The 16410-nt window shown below is 51.9% G+C and overlaps 1 protein-coding gene across 2 annotated transcripts in view; it reads right to left on the minus strand.

Annotated features, from left to right (window-relative positions):
* Positions 1-16410, minus strand: part of SEC23IP (SEC23 interacting protein) — a 44020-nt gene continuing 27610 nt past the window's right edge. Inside the window, exons 14-20 of one of the 2 annotated variants that reach the window (XM_032958456.2) lie at positions 11106-11279; positions 9680-9835; positions 7650-7752; positions 6738-6782; positions 3376-3573; positions 2390-2552; positions 1-1952 (exon numbers count right to left, since the gene is read on the minus strand). In XM_032958456.2, coding sequence (XP_032814347.2) covers positions 1874-1952; positions 2390-2552; positions 3376-3573; positions 6738-6782; positions 7650-7752; positions 9680-9835; positions 11106-11279 — 918 coding nt within the window. In that variant the 3' untranslated portion in view covers positions 1-1873. The remainder of the gene's footprint in view (positions 1953-2389; positions 2553-3375; positions 3574-6737; positions 6783-7649; positions 7753-9679; positions 9836-11105; positions 11280-16410) is intronic. The other variant, XM_032958457.2, reaches the window with a different exon arrangement.

Below are 16410 nucleotides of genomic sequence, written 5' to 3' on the forward strand. Positions count from 1 at the left end.
TTAAATGTTTACACATCGTATATTTAATCAAATTTCTCTCTAGCTGGTTACAATTATACATGTCTGGGCAGCAAGCACAGACTGAAAAGCATGAAAACCTGCAATTGAATTACCACCATTATCATCGTCATTGTCATCTACACCATCATGCAATTATAGCATGGGTCTACACGGCTCAAGAGTATCGCACACTCCGGACCAGTCCCTCAGCATCCCCCAGACACCTCCACACTGCGGCCATCATGGTCACGATTGGCCCTAGAGGCACCCCGGACACTAGGCCAAGGCCTTCACTGTAGGCTTGCCACTGCGTAAACTAGGCCTGGGTTTAAATTGTCTGAGCCAGCCCTATGCTAACAGTTGACTAAGCCAGGCCGAGACTAAAATTTATTTAACCTGAGCTTGGTTTAATTTACTAAACCAGGCCTAGAATGGAATATATTAAACCTTGGCTAGTCTAGAATTGACGAATCCAGACCAATTCTAGAACTGACTAAACCAGACCGGGGCTAGAATTGACTAAACCACGCCTAATACTCCACTGCCTAAACCAGACTCTGGCTAGAACTGACTTAAGCAGGCCTAGGCTAGAATTGAATAAACCAGGTCTAAGTGTGCAGTGCCTCAAACTAGACTCAGCTGGAACTGACTAAATCAGGGTGCGGATAGAATAGACTTAACACGCCTAGATCTGTACCGACTAGATCAGGGGTCTGCAACCTGCATGCGGCTCTTTAAGTGACTGCTTCGTGACGTTATTTATGAACCACTTTCTCTGTATTCACCACGTGCATTGCAGCTCTTGAAATAGAGATTTTTTTTGTTACCGAATTATTGTTATTTTGGTTGCCGACCTCCCTGGACTAAACCAACCCTGGGCTCAAACTGACCAACCCAGACCAGGCCCCTGGTTGTTTTATCTCCGCACCGTGGCCATGGTGTCCCTCCAAGCCACGAATCGATGGACTTGGTGAGAAACCCATTTGGTTAATTTCCCTTTCAGTTTTTTCTCTCTCCTCCATGCTCAGACAGACACCTGGGGTCAATTGCACAAAAATACTAAAGGTCGAAATTTCCCATTGGCTCCTATTTTAAATCAGTGTCAAATGAGGGAGATGATCACCTAAGTTATTGAAAGTAACTACCCCCTGAGCCAAGTAGTCCCAGGGCTCTAGGATGCCGAGTGTCCACTGCTAGATAACAATAAAAATAATTACCATCATAATACTGCACATTTAAAGCTTGAGACGCAAAAGCAGAGGGCCCAGTGAGGCCCAGTGAGGCCAGGGTGAGGCCTCATAATTCCCGATGAGCCTTCATCTCAGACCAGGAGCACAGTGCGGGGAGACCCGGCTGTCGTAAGCACAGGGAATGGCAATGCCGTCACTGCACTGGGCCTGACCCCAACCCGGAGCATGGAGGCAGGAGTGGGCCTAGTCCTAATGGCTCTAATGGGCCTGATTACAGCTCAAACAGCATTCTGTGGCAGCTCTAATCTCTGCGATGCGTTTTCGGGTTTTACCGTGCTTTGTTCTACACAGTGCCCGACGTTTCGCTCCGCATCCTGGCAGCTTCTTCGTGGAACTGAATTTCTGCCGAAGGTGTTTTCCAAGTCCTGTTGAACTCTCAGGAGTGGGTTCCTTGCCCTAGCTTGACAAAAATATTTCACAAGATGCGACTTTAATGAGTCTAGCCCTAACCCTAACAATACCAGGCCTGACATGGGTGTTACAGGTACAGCCCGTTTTTGTCAATCCACTGCTGGATCTGCGTAGAGGGCAAGACTTGATCTCCGTGTGAGCCGGTCCTACTGGGGGAGGTCTGGGAGGAGGAATGGGGGGGGGGTGTTTGTGAGGAAGGGGACCTGCAACTATCACTGGAGGGTTTCAGGTCGAACCCCCAAGTCCCGGTAGATTTCCTTCAGGATGAGCAGAGAAGTGTCCTCAGACTCCCTGTGCGCATGCAGAGAGACAAAGACAAAGATACCCCGTTATTGCCTGAACAGACTGTAGGGGCAAATGCTGTTAGCGAGCAGCACCTATAAAGGCCGGCATGGCACATGAGGGGGTGGGTGGCCAGCACCACACCCGACCGCCTTTGTCTCCCCAATGTTGATGTTGAGACACCACACCAGGTATTCATTTGCGGCTGAGTCGACCTAGAGGAGGCCCAGAACCGGATCAGATATATTGTTACTGGTGTTGGTCGTGAGCGGGAATCGAACTCGGGACGCCGGATTCGTAGCGCAGCATGCTAACCGCTACACTATAATTCCCCGGACACACACATGAGTGACACACACGAGTGACACACAGGCAGAGTACAAGAACACAGCCACATGACTGCAGAGCAAATATATATGTGTGTGTGTGCTAGAGTGAGCGAGTACCAGTAGCACAGGTGGGACTGCAGAGCAAACAGGTACTCGTTGAAGCTCTCAATGGGTTTCTCCTGCAGCACGTAATCCACGCGCCGCCCACCATTCAGCGCCCCGACGCGCAGGTTCGTCAGCGTCGGGGATGGCGGAGGCTCTCCCTCCTCGGGGGATTTAGCTAGGGTACACGCACGCAGGGATGCACGCACGCAGGGGGTACACGCAGCGGTAAGCAGGGGTACACAATTTTCATATCAGGGCTCTAGGACACATTCGACCACTATTGAGTCGTGACATAGCCAACAAAGTGGCATGTAACCATAGTATCAACAAGGCTCGGTTATTGCAACTCCCTACTCTACGAGACGTCTGGCAAAAACATTACCAAGCTGCAGTGTGTACAACATTCTCTGGCAAGTGTTGTGACGGACACTACAAGATCCGACCATGTCTGTCCAGTGCTCGCTGAGCTGCATTGGCTTCCGGTTGCCGAATTAATACATTAGGTCGCACTCATTACACACAAAGTGTTTGCCACAAATGAACCACAATACCTTGCTGATCTCAAGCAGCATAAACCACCATGCGAACTCCGGTCATCCGGCTTTTGGCAAACCATCGAACAGAGACGCATCATGTGTTTTCAGATGTGCTTCTGCGGCCGTCTGGAACACTCTTCTAATATTAGGAAGTCACTGGAGCTGTGCACTTTTAGATCTATATTGAAAACTCCTTTCTTTTTAACTACTTTTTGTGTTTAGTTTGTTGTCCTTCCCCCGCATCTCCGATTATCATAGTTGGATATGCACGGTGTGACAGAAAGAAGAGCGTTCCAGATGGCCACAAAAGCGCATCTGAAAGCGCGCGATGCGGTGACGGTGAAAGCCACTGCTGCAAGGATGACTGGAGTTCGCGTGATGGTTTATGCTCCTTGACGAGATCAGCAAGGTATTGTGGTTCATTTGTGCTAAGCACTTTGCTACTGCTGCTGTTTTGAGTACCTGGCTGTGTCTCCTCGTCCTGCTGCTGTTGCTGCTGGCGGATCTGCTCGGCGACTTCGCGTAGCTCGGCCTGCAGCTCGGGCGACGGGGAGTTGTGCGCGCGTGCGAACTCATGCAGCACGTGCCACGCGGAACGCAGCGAGCTCAGCACACCCTGCTTCAACTCTGAGCCCATTCGCGTGAGGCTCTCCTTCAGCTCTGTGGTAGACGCGCAAACACACACACACACACGTACGGGCAAACACACACACACACTCGGTACAGGTACATACATACGGGTACACGCACATGGTACACACGTGGTACCCACGTGGTAAACACACATACACGCATGCGTACGGGTACACGCATGTGGTACGCACACACATAAACACACGTAGTACGGGTACACGAACGTGGTACACGTGGTAAACACATGCAAAGACAAAGATGCCCCGCATAGCCTGTAACAGACTATTGGGGGTAATTGCTGTTAGTGAAAAGTACCTATGAAGGCCAGCAGGGCATGCAAAGAGGTGGGTGGCCAACACCACGCGCGGCCACCTTGTCTCCCCAGTGGCGATATTTACACACTGCACCAGGTAGTCATTTGAGGCAGAGTTGACCTAGGGGAGGCGCAAGACCGGTTTAGATAATCGTCATTGGTGTTGGCCATGACTGGGTATCGAACCCAGGTAATTGGTTTCATAGCGCAGCGTGCTAACCACGACACTACTGCTAAACTACCACTCTCCCAAAACACCACAGATGGGCTCTGGATTGACACCCACCACCTGCGCAGTGGAAGAATGACAGGTGCATCTTACAGATGACAAGTCCAATGATCAATGGGCAGATCACCTCCACGGTAGATCCTCACGTCAAGGACATGGGCCCACCTCCACTGTTCCATCACGTTATAATCAGCCCAGGCGTCTGCGTCATGACCCACTTGCGCATTAAAGTCACCCAACAGAATGACTCTTTCCCGAGGGGCCACTAGCCAGCACTTGGGACAGGAGTTTATAGAAGGCAGCTGACTCATCGGCCTTGTCTGCACCCCTGTCTGCATCCCTGCACCCCTGTCTGCATAAGCAACCACCATCACTATTCCTCGCCTCTTTTTGATGGGGAGGCGAGCCCACAGTATCCTGGGACTCGCAGCTTCCCACACCTCACCGTCACGTTCTCGCACCCCCTTCATTCCACTCCCCCGAGTGGAGGACTGTTCACCCTGGAGCCAAAACCAGTCCACTAGACCTGTATGTACTCCACAAAGGTCCAGGTGCTACCAGTACATCTCCTGACAGAGGAATGACAGCCTCTCCTCCGCAATGAGAATTTGAACATTGAATGTGACCAACCGTAGTAGTCTCCTGTTCCTGGAGGAACCCTGACAGGTGTGGTTCAGTCTGGCTCTGCCAAATGGGATTTGGCCAGAATACACCAAAAATGCCTGTCCCCTGGAGCCTCCAGCACGAGCTTAGTTGGATGTTTTCACACAAAGGCCATGGCGCGCACACACACAGGGAATGAATTAAACCAGCGCAGCTGTTTCAACCCCGAGCCTAGAACAATGACAGAGGTCCCCCCCATACAGCCGATTAAAGTCGTTACGACATACGGGAGGGTCGGAGTTCAGCAGCGTGCTCAGCTGCCTTTGTCTCCCCAAGTACTGACGTTTACACACCGCACCAGGTAATTATTTAAGGCTGAGTCAACGTAGGGGTGGCCCAGAATGGGTTGAGATACTCGTCACTGATCTTGGCCATGAGCGGGAATCAAATTCAGTTTGCCGGATTCGAAGCGCCGATACACACAATTATGCCATTCATAAGCTTCACAGCACACGCATATATTAGCGCATACACTCTCCGTTAGCTTCACCGCACACACAAAACAAAAAACAAAGTTCCCCTGTATAGCCTGTAATAGACTAGGGGCAAGTGCTGTTAGCGAGCACCTATGAAGGCCGGAATGGTACACGAGGGGGTGGTAGGCCAGCACCACGCCCGCCCCGCCTTTGTCTCCCCAGTGGCGATGTTTACACATCGCACCGGGTACTCATTTGAGGCTGAGTCGACCTAGGGGAGGCCCAGGACCGGTTCAGATAATTATCACCTGGTGTTGGCCGTGAGCGGGAATCGAACTCGGGTCGCTGGGTTCATAGCGCAGCGCGCTAACTGCTACACTACCGCTCCCCACACACCTACATACACACCTACATACACACATGCGGACGCAACTACACAACTGCCATTCGCCACTAAGTGGTGGTAACGTCACCACGTCGCTTGTGCCAGGCTATGTGCACGTTAAGGCCATGTGAAGTGTCGAACACCCGCTGGCAAGCCACGGGACAGACCCAAGTGCCATGGGTTGACTGAATGAAATGATTGGCCAATGCGCCACCTGTGCCCCCTTCTGGTCCAACCTTCTGTGCTTTTGACACCCGGTGCTCCGCTTGTTGTTGTGAGCATCGCTCCTCTGACCTCAATTATTGCTGGAGGGCGACGACTTCCTCAATCTGCCCAGTAGCGTCCTTCACGAGCCTCCTCCAAAGATGCCGATCTTGACACCGCTGGTACCAGTCATTGGCAAGTCCACTCAGCTCAACATCCTCTTATACCACATAACTCCATCTCTTCTCTAGCCCGTGCCGCGCCTATTTAGCCCCCCCTCTATCCGGCCGAACAAAAACCGTTTAGGCATGCGGTGGCTGGGCATGCGGGCAAAATAACCCAGCCAATGCAGCCTTGCCTGCTGGTGTTGCTCACCTATGGGACTTTGTCCAGATCTTTCAAGGATTTGTGAGTGCCTTACACAATCCAGCATGGTTAAACCCAGGATGGATCGTAGGCAGGCCAGCCTAAATATTTCTAACCGGAGAAGATCTTCCATTAGGGGGGTCCATGTTTCGCAAGCGCAGAGAAGGGAGGACATGACCGTGGCCGAGAAAACGTGAAGCTTCGTGTGGAGCGAAAGACCAGGTAGCTTCCACACAGCGTTATGCAGCCAATGAAAAGATAATGCCGCTCAACTGACTCGGAGTGATATCTCTGCTGTCAAACCAGAGCCAGGTTTTAGAGCACACTGCCCAAGTATGTAAAACTCTCCACCCTCGCTACAACTGTCCCATCAACAACTACACACATGCATACACACCTACACATCTACACACATGCTTGGATTTTGTGTAAATGTTGAGAATTTGAATTGGATTTTGTGTAAATGTTGAGAATTTGAATTCCAACTCAGGCGGCCGGTAATCACTGCAGCACACGTCACATGCTGGGAAAGTTAGGACAGATCAGGTGATGGTCATCACGCCCAAGTACACACGCGCACGTGCGTGTATACACACACGTGTACACACAGCATACCCTCTTTCATGTCTGTCCCCATCCACTCTATGGTGTCTTTCAGCTCTGCAAGAGAAACACACAGCGTGACCTCGCCCAGCCGGATATCTGTCTTCATGACTGTCCGTCCGCCCGCACGTCCGCCCGTCTGTTTCAACGTCTGTCCGTCTGTCTGAACTTCCCTCCGTCCGCACGTTTGTTTGTCTGTCCGCACGTTCCTTCATCTGTCCGCACATCTGTCCATCTGTCCCCCTGCCCGTCTGCCCGCACGTCCATTCGCTCTGTCTGCACGTCCATCCGTCTGTGTGTTATGGGGCGGCGGGTCACGATAGCTTGAGTGAAGACGACCCAATTGAAACGAGAGTTGAATTGCGTTGCTATTGAGGACCCTGCAGAACACCGGGCACAGCGATTGGATCACTGCCAAAGAGTTGTCAGTATAAAGCCAGCGCTAAAAGGATAATTCTTCTTGGCGGCCAAAGTGATGATGTCACCCCACATGATGTCATCATCTTTCTACGTGACATGGAATGAGCGTCTACGTGTCTGTGTAGTATTCCTGTGTGTGTAGTCTGTATGCGCATGTGTGTATAGGATGTGTGTGTGTGCGTTATGGAGAACAGTGGTGCAGTAATTGGCGCACTGCGCTACGATCCCAGCGACCCCAGTTCGATTCCGTTCAAGGCCAACATCAGTGATGAGAATCTAAACCAGTCCTGGGCCTTCCCTATGTTGACTCAGCCTTAAATGAGGACCAGGCACGATGTGTCAACATCAGCACTTGGAAGATTAAGGTGGCTGGGTTTGCGTGATGCTGGCCACCCACCCCATCGTGTGCCATGCCGGCCTTCAAAGGTGCTCGCGGACAGCACTTGCCCCAAAAGTCTGATGATGGTTACACGGGGGGTCTATGTCTTTGTTGTGTGTGCATACCCAGGTGGAGCCGCTTGCGCCCCTTGTGGTGCGGAATGAGCACCGGCTTCAGGTCCACGTGCGGCAGAATCATAGGCTCCAGCCGGTACGCCACGGGATCCAGCTAAGAGCACAACCACCACACCAACAACCACAATAAGGTTCAAAGCAACCACACCAACAGGCAACCACCACCAACCACCCCAGTGACAACCAAAACGACGTTCATAGCAACCACACCAATAGGCAACCACCACCAACCACCCCAGTGACAACCACACCAACAGGCAACCACCACCACGGACATCACTAACGTCGTCGAGCCTCTGAGTAGTGCTTGATCTTGAGGTGAGTAGTAGGTGAGTTGGTGGTGAGTGGCGGTGTAGGTGAGTGGCGGTGTAGGTGAGTGGCGATGTAGGTGAGTGTAGGTGAGTGGCGGTGTAGGTGAGCTGCGGTGTAGGTGAGTGGCGGTGTACAGTGAGGGAAAAAAGTATTTGATCCCCTGCTGATTTTGTATGTTTGCCCACTGACAAAGAAATGATCAGTCTATAATTTTAATGATAGGTTTATTTGAACAGTGAGAGACAGAATAACAACAACAAAAAATCTGGAAAAATGCATGTCAAAAATGTTATAAATTGATTTGCATTTTCATGAGGGAAATAAGTATTTGACCCCTCTGCAAAACATGACTTAGTACTTGGTGGAAAAACCCTTGTTGGCAATCACAGAGGTCAGACGTTTCTTGTAGTTGGCCACCAGGTTTGCACACATCTCAGGAGGGATTTTGTCCCACTCCTCTTTGCAGATCTTCTTCAAGTAATTAAGGTTTCGAGGCTGACATTTGGCAACTCGAACCTTCAGCTCCCTCCACAGATTTTCTATGGGATTAAGGTCTGGAGACTGGCTAGGCCACTCCAGGACCTTAATGTACTTCTTCTTGAGCCACTCCTTTGTTGCCTTGGCCGTGTGTTTTGGGTCATTGTCATGCTGGAATACCCATCCACGACCCATTTTCAATGCCCTGGCTGAGGGAAGGAGGTTCTCACCCAAGATTTGACTGTACATGGCCCCGTCCATCGTCCCTTTGATGCGGTGAAGTTGTCCTGTCCCCTTAGCAGAAAAACACCCCCAAAGCATAATGTTTCGACCTCCATGTTTGACGGTGGGGATGGTGTTCTTGGGGTAATAGGCAGCATTTCTCCTCCAAACACGGCGAGTTGAGTTGATGCCAAAGAGCTCCATTTTGGTCTCATCTGACCACAACACTTTCACCGAGTTGTCCTCTGAATCATTCAGATGTTCATTGGCAGACTTCAGATGGGCATGTATATGTGCTTTCTTGAGCAGGGGGACATTGTGGGCACTGCAGGATTTCAGTCCTTCACGGCGTAGTGTGTTACCAATTGTTTTCTTGGTGACTATGGTTCCAGCTTCCTTGAGATCATTGACAAGATCCTCCCGTGTAGTTCTGGGCTGATTCCTCACCGTTTTCATGATCATTGCAACTCCACGAGGTGAGATCTTGCATGGAGCCCCAGGCCGAGGGAGATTGACAGTTCTTTTGTGTTTCTTCCATTTGCGAATAATCGCACCAACTGTTGTCAACTTCTCACCAAGCTGCTTGGCAATGGTCTTGTAGCCCATTCCAGCCTTGTGTAGGTCTACAATCTTGTCCCTGACATCCTTGGAGAGCTCTTTGGTCTTGGCCATGGTGGAGAGTTTGGAATCTGATTGATTGATTGCTTCTGTGGACAGGTGTCTTTTATACAGGTAACAAGCTGAGATTAGTAGCACTCCCTTTAAGAGTGTGCTCATAATCTCAGCTCGTTACCTGTATAAAAGACACCTGGGAGCCAGAAATCTTTCTGATTGAGAGGGGGTCAAATACTTATTTCCCTCATTAAAATGCAAATCAATTTATATGTAGGTGAGTGGCAGTGTAGGTGAATGGCAGTGTAGGTGAGTGGCGGGGTAGGCGAGTGGCGGGGTAGGCGAGTGGCGGTGTAGGTGAGTGGTGGGGTAGGTGAGTGGCGGGGTAGGTGAGTCACCGGATGGTAGATGTTGTAGAAACCGGGGCATGTGGGGAGGCGGAAGGCCTGGTCCAGGCTGTCCAGGCCGCGCACGGTGAGGAACATGCCGATGGGTGAGCCCAGAGCAAAGAAGCTCCGCGGAGAGAACTCCAAACGGGGATAACGCACAGACACCTAGAAAGACAAAGATCCCCCGTAAAGCCTTGACAGACTGTTTGGGCAAGTGCTGTTAGCAAGCACCTGTGAAGGCCGGCATGGCACAAGAGGGTGTGGGTGGCCAGCACCACGCTCAGCCGCCTTTGTCTCCCCAGTGGCGATGTTTTTACACACTGCACCCAGGTACTCAATTGAGACTGAGTCGACCTAGGGGAAGCCCAGGACCGGTTCAGATAATCATCACTGGTGTTGGCCGTGAGCAGGTATCGAACTCGGGACGCTGGGTTCGTAGCGCAGCGTGCTAACTGCTACACACACACACATACACAGTGACACAGTGTCACACACGCTCACAGATCACCATATGGGTGCGCACAAACAACACTTGCCACCACAGCCTGACAAATGGTTTGTTTGGCGGTATGTTTGTAAATACACGTGTTTGTTTGTGTGTGGATGTGTGCTGGAGTGCAATTTAATTCAGCACGTTTAAATGTTTGTTTGTGGTCATGTATGGGGATTGCTTATGGTTTATACATCGTGTGCGTGCATGCGAGTGAGTGTGTGGAGGAGGCTCGTGAAGGACGCTACTAGGCAGTTGGAAGCAGTCGCCCTCCAGCAACAACAGAGGGCAGAGGAGCGACGCTCACAATAACAAGTGGAGTCGCCAGGCGGATCAAACACAGCAAGTTGGCACAGGCGCAAGTAAACACAACTACTACAGGTCTCGTTTACCACTCACTGGTGGTGACATCACCATGGCGCTTGTGCCAGGCTATTTGCACTAAGGTGCTTCTCTTACACAAAGACAAATATACCCCGTATAGCCTGAACAGACTGTTGGGGCAGGTGCTGTTAGCGAGCATTTACTTTAACACACACTTACACATTAGGTGACGTACACAAACTGGGGAGGCAGGGGAGGAGGGGGGACAGTGGTGGGAGGGAGGTGGGGGGGATGGGGAGGAGAGGGTGGGGAGGGAGTTGGGAGGCAGAAACGAGGAGGGAAGGGGAGGGGGTGGGGGTGGAGGGGAGAGGGGAGGGAGAGAGCTGAAGGAGGGGAGAAGAGGGAGGGGGAGAGAAGGGAAGGGAGGGGGTGTGAGGGGGGAGGGGGAGTGAGGGGGAAGGGAGGGGAGAGGGAGGGGAGGGAGGGGAGGGAGGGGGAAGAGAGGGGAGGGAGTGAGGGGAGGAGAAAGGGGAGGGGGTAGGGGAGGTCAGGGGTCAGAAGGGAGGGAGGGGGTAGAGGAAGGGGGTGGAGGGGGTGGGGAGAAAGGGGGGGCTGACCGACCTGTCCGGTGCCTGATGCAAAGCACTGGTAGTCGACGTGCAGCGATGAGATGGCGCCCGACAGCCCCCGGCAGAGCTGGCCCCGCGCCCCCTCTGCTGAGGCCCCACCCCCCACGGGCGCCGGCGACGCCGACCGTGCCACTCGCCGGCGCTCGCGCTCTGACTGGTGCCGCTTCTATTGGGGTCACGCACGGGGGTCACTGTTCTGCATCCTACCGTGTCTCACCGTGCCGTCTCTGTCTTACCGTGTGGTGTAGTCCGGCAAAACAACCCCCTACCTATATATATTCTTGGTTCTTTCGGTAAAGTCACGTTGAAGGGAAACAATAAAATAATAAAATATATATAAAACAATAAAATATATAACAATATTGTTTTATATATGTTTTATTATTTTATTGTTTCCCTTCAATGTGACTTTACTGAAAGAACCAAGAATATGAATCACTGCAGTCACGAAAGCTATAAAAAACGCCTACCTCCTCGTGGTGCCGAACGGGTAACGCTGTCGTGAGCAGTGCTGTGGGGGGAGGGCCAATTTGATTGGCCTTTATCCTCATGGCGTTTGTCACCACCACAGTGGCCAAATGGGGGCTCTGGATGGGTGCGAGGAGCTGGTAACACCTCCACCTTCAATTAATTACCGCTAAACCACGACGGAATTTTTTTATTAATAAGCTTGTGCCGGAGGCCCCGGGGGGACAGGCATCTATGACGTCTCCTGGCCAAACCTGAATCCTTACCCTCGGAGCTCCTCCAGAAACAACAAAAAACCACTACGTGTGGCCACGTGGTATGTTCGAACGCTCACTGCGGAGGAGAGGCTGCCACTCCTCTGTTGGGAGCTGGACCGGTACCACCTGGATCTCTGTGGTATTCAGGAGGTTCGGTGGACCGGCTCTGGCTCCTGCCACCATGAGAGGTGGACAGTCCTCTTCTCGGGGCAGAAGACTGCCAAACAACAGGGAGTGGCTCTTCTTCTGAATAAAAGAATGAAGGGGGCATGGGAGCATGGCGGTGAGGTGTGGGAAGCAGGAAGTCCCAGGCTACTTTGGGCTCGCCTTCCTATCAACCAGAGGCGAGGAGTGGTGGTCGTGGTTACTTATGCCCCCACTGAAGATGAACATCCGTGGAGGGATGCAGGCAAGGCCGATGAATCAGATGCCTTCTCTGACCTCCTGTCACAGGTGCTAGCGAAAGTGGTCCCTTGGGATAGTCATATTGTTGGGTGACTTCAATGCCCAAGTTGGTCATGATGCTGGCACCTGGTCTGGAGTGATTGGAAGGCATGGGCCAGATCAGCTCAATAATAATGGCAGGAGGCTGCTCTAATTCTGTGCAGCCCATGGGCTTGTAATTACCAACACGCTGTTCCGGCATCAGTGCATCCACACAACATCATGGATGCGTGCTGGGTCCAAGCAAGAACATCTGCTGGACTACATAGTGACGAAACAGTGGATGCTGGCCCATGTCCTTGACACCAGGACCTACCGTGGAGCTCATCTTCCCACTGACCATCGACTTGCCATTCTTCCACTCCAGTGGAGGGTGTACACCCAGGACCCCATTCAAACCCTTAGTGGCATGGTCTCAGCTAGCTGATGAAAGTTGCAAGCGAGAATTTAATCATCGCTTGCGGCTGGGGTTGGCATCGTCCCCCACTCCTCCTGATGTCGAGGGGAAATTGGCGAGGTTTAGGACTGTGGATCATGCAGCTGCAATGGCTGCTTTGGGTACACGGGTCTAGACCTCCCCAGGCTGAGAAAAAGCGACAGGCCCACTCATGGGCTACAGCATCCAACTTCGGAGAATAAGGAGGCTTACCGCAGCCTTCGTTTGGAGATTCAGGGAGCCGTAAGGCGCTGCAAGGATGGGTGGTGGTTGCTGGGTGGTGTTTGCTGAAGAGATGGAGTCTGCCTCAATGTCCCGCGATCACAAATCACTCTTTAATTCCACCAAAAAATGTAACCTGCAGTGCCACACCTATTACCATCATTAGGGGAAAGAACGTTGATCCAATCTCCGACCCCCAGGAACAGGTTTGCAGATTTGCTGAGCATTTCTGTGAGGTCCTGGGGGTGGGGACATCACTAAGCCTGGATAACATTGTGGGGATGACCCTGCCAAGGCTGCGGTGCCTCAAATATTGGAAGAGGTCACCCCCTGTGAGTGGCTGGCTAAAGTGCCATCTGTTGAGGAAGTACTGAAGGCGATCCAGAGTCTGAGACCAGGAAAGGCAAAGCAAAATGCTGAGGGAGGGTGGCGTTTGTGCAAAGACTGCCCTACATGACATTATAACAATCTGAGCCACTGGATGGGTTCCGCAGGACTGGAAGGATGCCCTGGTGGTCCCCCTCTTTAAGAAGGGGGACCGCACAGACTGTAACAACTACAGGGGCATCTCACTCCTCAGTGTGCCGGGATAGGTCCTGGCAAGAATTATTCAACATCGCCTTGCTAGGCATGCTGAGGAGAGGCTTGCGGAGCCCCAATGCGGTTTCAGGCAAGGGCGGTCCTGCACAGATGCCATATTTTGTCCGTCTGCTACAGCAGAGGTGTAGGGAATTCCAAGACCTACATTTCTGCTTTATTGACCTGGTCAAGGCCTATGATACCATCAGTAGGTCTGGGCTCTGGGTTACTCTTCGTGCTTTCGGAGTCCCTGACCGTCTGCTCACGATCATTATAAGGACTTTCATGATGGTGAATGGGCCCGAGTAAAACTACGTGGCCGGGAGTCGGAGCCATTCACTGTTCACCGAGGGGTGCGACAGGGATATCCACTGGCTCCCACATTATTTAACATTTCGACCATGTAGTTTGTGAAGCCTTCAATAGCTGTACCGGAGGAATTTCCATCTGGTACAGATACAATGGGAGGCAGATCGATGCCCGGATGCGGTCAAGGGATGGCTCCCTATTGCTCAACCATGTTATGTATGCCGATGATCTCGTAATTGTTCCTCACTCAGGAGGAGCTGGAGGTGCTCCTGCTGAACTTGGAGCTTGCCACAAAGAGGTGGGGCCTTAGCATCAGCCCCACCAAAACTAAGCACCTGCTTGGGTATTTTGTAGCATTGGACACTCCACCCCCACAACTCCCAATTGGTGATGGGGCAGTTGTGGAGAGAGTGGAGAGTTTCCCATACCTGGGCAGTGTGCTCATCAACCGGCTCCGGTTTAACAGCAAAGGTCTCACTCCAAATCAGTCGAGCGGCATTATCTTTTCATCGGTTGCATAACGCTGTGTAGAAGCAACCTGGTCTGTCGCTCCGCACGAAGCTTCAGGTCTTCTCGGCCACAATCATTCCCTCCCTTCTCTACGCTTGCGAAACGTAGACCCCCCTAATGGAACATCTTCGCCGGTTAGAAACATTTAGGCTGGCCTGCCTACGATCCATCCTGGGTTTAACCAGGCTGGATTGTGTGAGGAGCTCACAAATCCTTGAAAGATCTGGACAAAGTCCCATCGGTGAGCTCCTCCAGCAGGCAAGACTGCGTTGGCTGGGCCATGTAGCCCGCATGCCCAGCCACCGCATGCCTAAACAGCTTTTGTTCGGCTGGATCGAGGGGGCTAAACGGGCGTGGCACGGGCTAGAGAAGAGATGGAGTGATGTGGTACAGGAGGATGTGGAGCTAAGTGGACTTGCCGATGACTGGTACCAGCGGTGTCAAGATCGGCCTCTGTGGAGGAGGCTCGTGAAGGACGCTACTGGGCAGTTGGAGGCAGTCGCCCTCTAACAACAACGGAGGGCGGAGGAGCGACGCTCAGAACAACGAGCGGAGCGCCGGGTGGCAAAAGCACAGCAGGTTGGCACAGTAGGGGGCACAAGTGGTGTATCAGTCAGTCGACCCGTGGCACCTGGGTCTGCCCCGTGACCTCCTGCCAGCGGGCGTTCAACACTTCACGTGGCCTCAAGGTGCACATAGCCTGGCACAAGCGTCATGGTGATGTCACCGCCACTTAGTGGCGAATCGCGGTTGTTGTTGTTGTTGTTGTTGTGCCGCGTCTCACTGTGTTGTCTCACTGTGTTGTCTCACTGTGTTGTCTCACTGTGCTGTCTCACTGTGTTGTCTCACTGTGTTGTCTCACTGTGTTGTCTGTGCTGTCTCACTGTGTTGTCTCACTGTGTTGTCTCACTGTGCTGTCTCACTGTGTTGTCTCACTGTGCTGTCTCACTGTGTTGTCTCACTGTGTTGTCTCACTGTGTTGTCTGTGCTGTCTCACTGTGTTGTCTCACTGTGTTGTCTCATTGTGTTGTCTCACTGTGTTGTCTCACTGTGTTGTCTCACTGTGCTGTCTCACTGTGTTGTCTCACCGTGCTGTCTCACTGTGTTGTCTCACTGTGTTGTCTCACTGTGCTGTCTCACTGTGTTGTCTCACTGTGTTGTCTCATTGTGCTGTCTCATCATGTTGTCTCACCGTGCTGTCTCACTGTGTTGTCTCACTGTGTTGTCTCATTGTGTTGTCTCACTGTGTTGTCTGTGTTGTCTCACTGTGCTGTCTCACTGTGCTGTCTCACTGTGCTGCGTCTCACTGTGTTGTCTCACTGTGTTGTCTCATTGTGTTGTCTCACTGTGTTGTCTGTGCTGTCTCACTGTGTTGTCTCACTGTGCTGTCTCACTGTGCTGTCTCACTGTGCTGTCTCACTGTGTTGTCTCACTGTGTTGTCTGTGTTGTCTCACTGTGCTGTCTCACTGTGTTGTCTCACTGTGTTGTCTCACCGTGTTGTCTCACTGTGTCGCATCTCACTGTGTTGTCTCACTGTGTTGTCTCACTGTGTTGTCTCACTGTGTTGTCTCACTGTGTTGTCTCACTGTGTTGTCTCATTGTGTTGTCTCACTGTGTTGTCTCACTGTGCTGTCTGTGTTGTCTCAGTGTTGTCTCACTGTGTCGCGTCTCACTGTGTTGTCTCACTGTGTTGTCTCACTGTGTCGCGTCTCACTGTGTTGTCTCACTGTGTTGTCTGTGTTGTCTCACTGTGTTGTCTCACTGTGCTGTCTCACTGTGCTGTCTCACTGTGTTGTCTCACTGTGTTGTCTCACTGTGTTGTCTCACTGTGTTGTCTCACTGTGTTGTCTGTGTTGTCTCACTGTGTTGTCTCACTGTGCTGTCTGTGTTGTCTCACTGTGCTGTCTCACTGTGTTGTCTCACTGTGTTGTCTCACCGTGTTGTCTCACTGTGTCGCGTCTCACTGTGTTGTCTCACTGTGTTGTCTCATTGTGTTGTCTCACTGTGCTGTCTCACTGTGTTGTCTCACTGTGCTGTCTCACTGTGTTGTCTCACTGTGTTGTCTCATTGT

The sequence above is a fragment of the Petromyzon marinus genome, chromosome 21 (genome assembly GCF_048934315.1).
Source record: "Petromyzon marinus isolate PM22_M1 ecotype Great Lakes invasive population chromosome 21, UKy_Petmar_22M1.pri1.0, whole genome shotgun sequence".
NCBI lineage: Eukaryota > Metazoa > Chordata > Hyperoartia > Petromyzontiformes > Petromyzontidae > Petromyzon > Petromyzon marinus.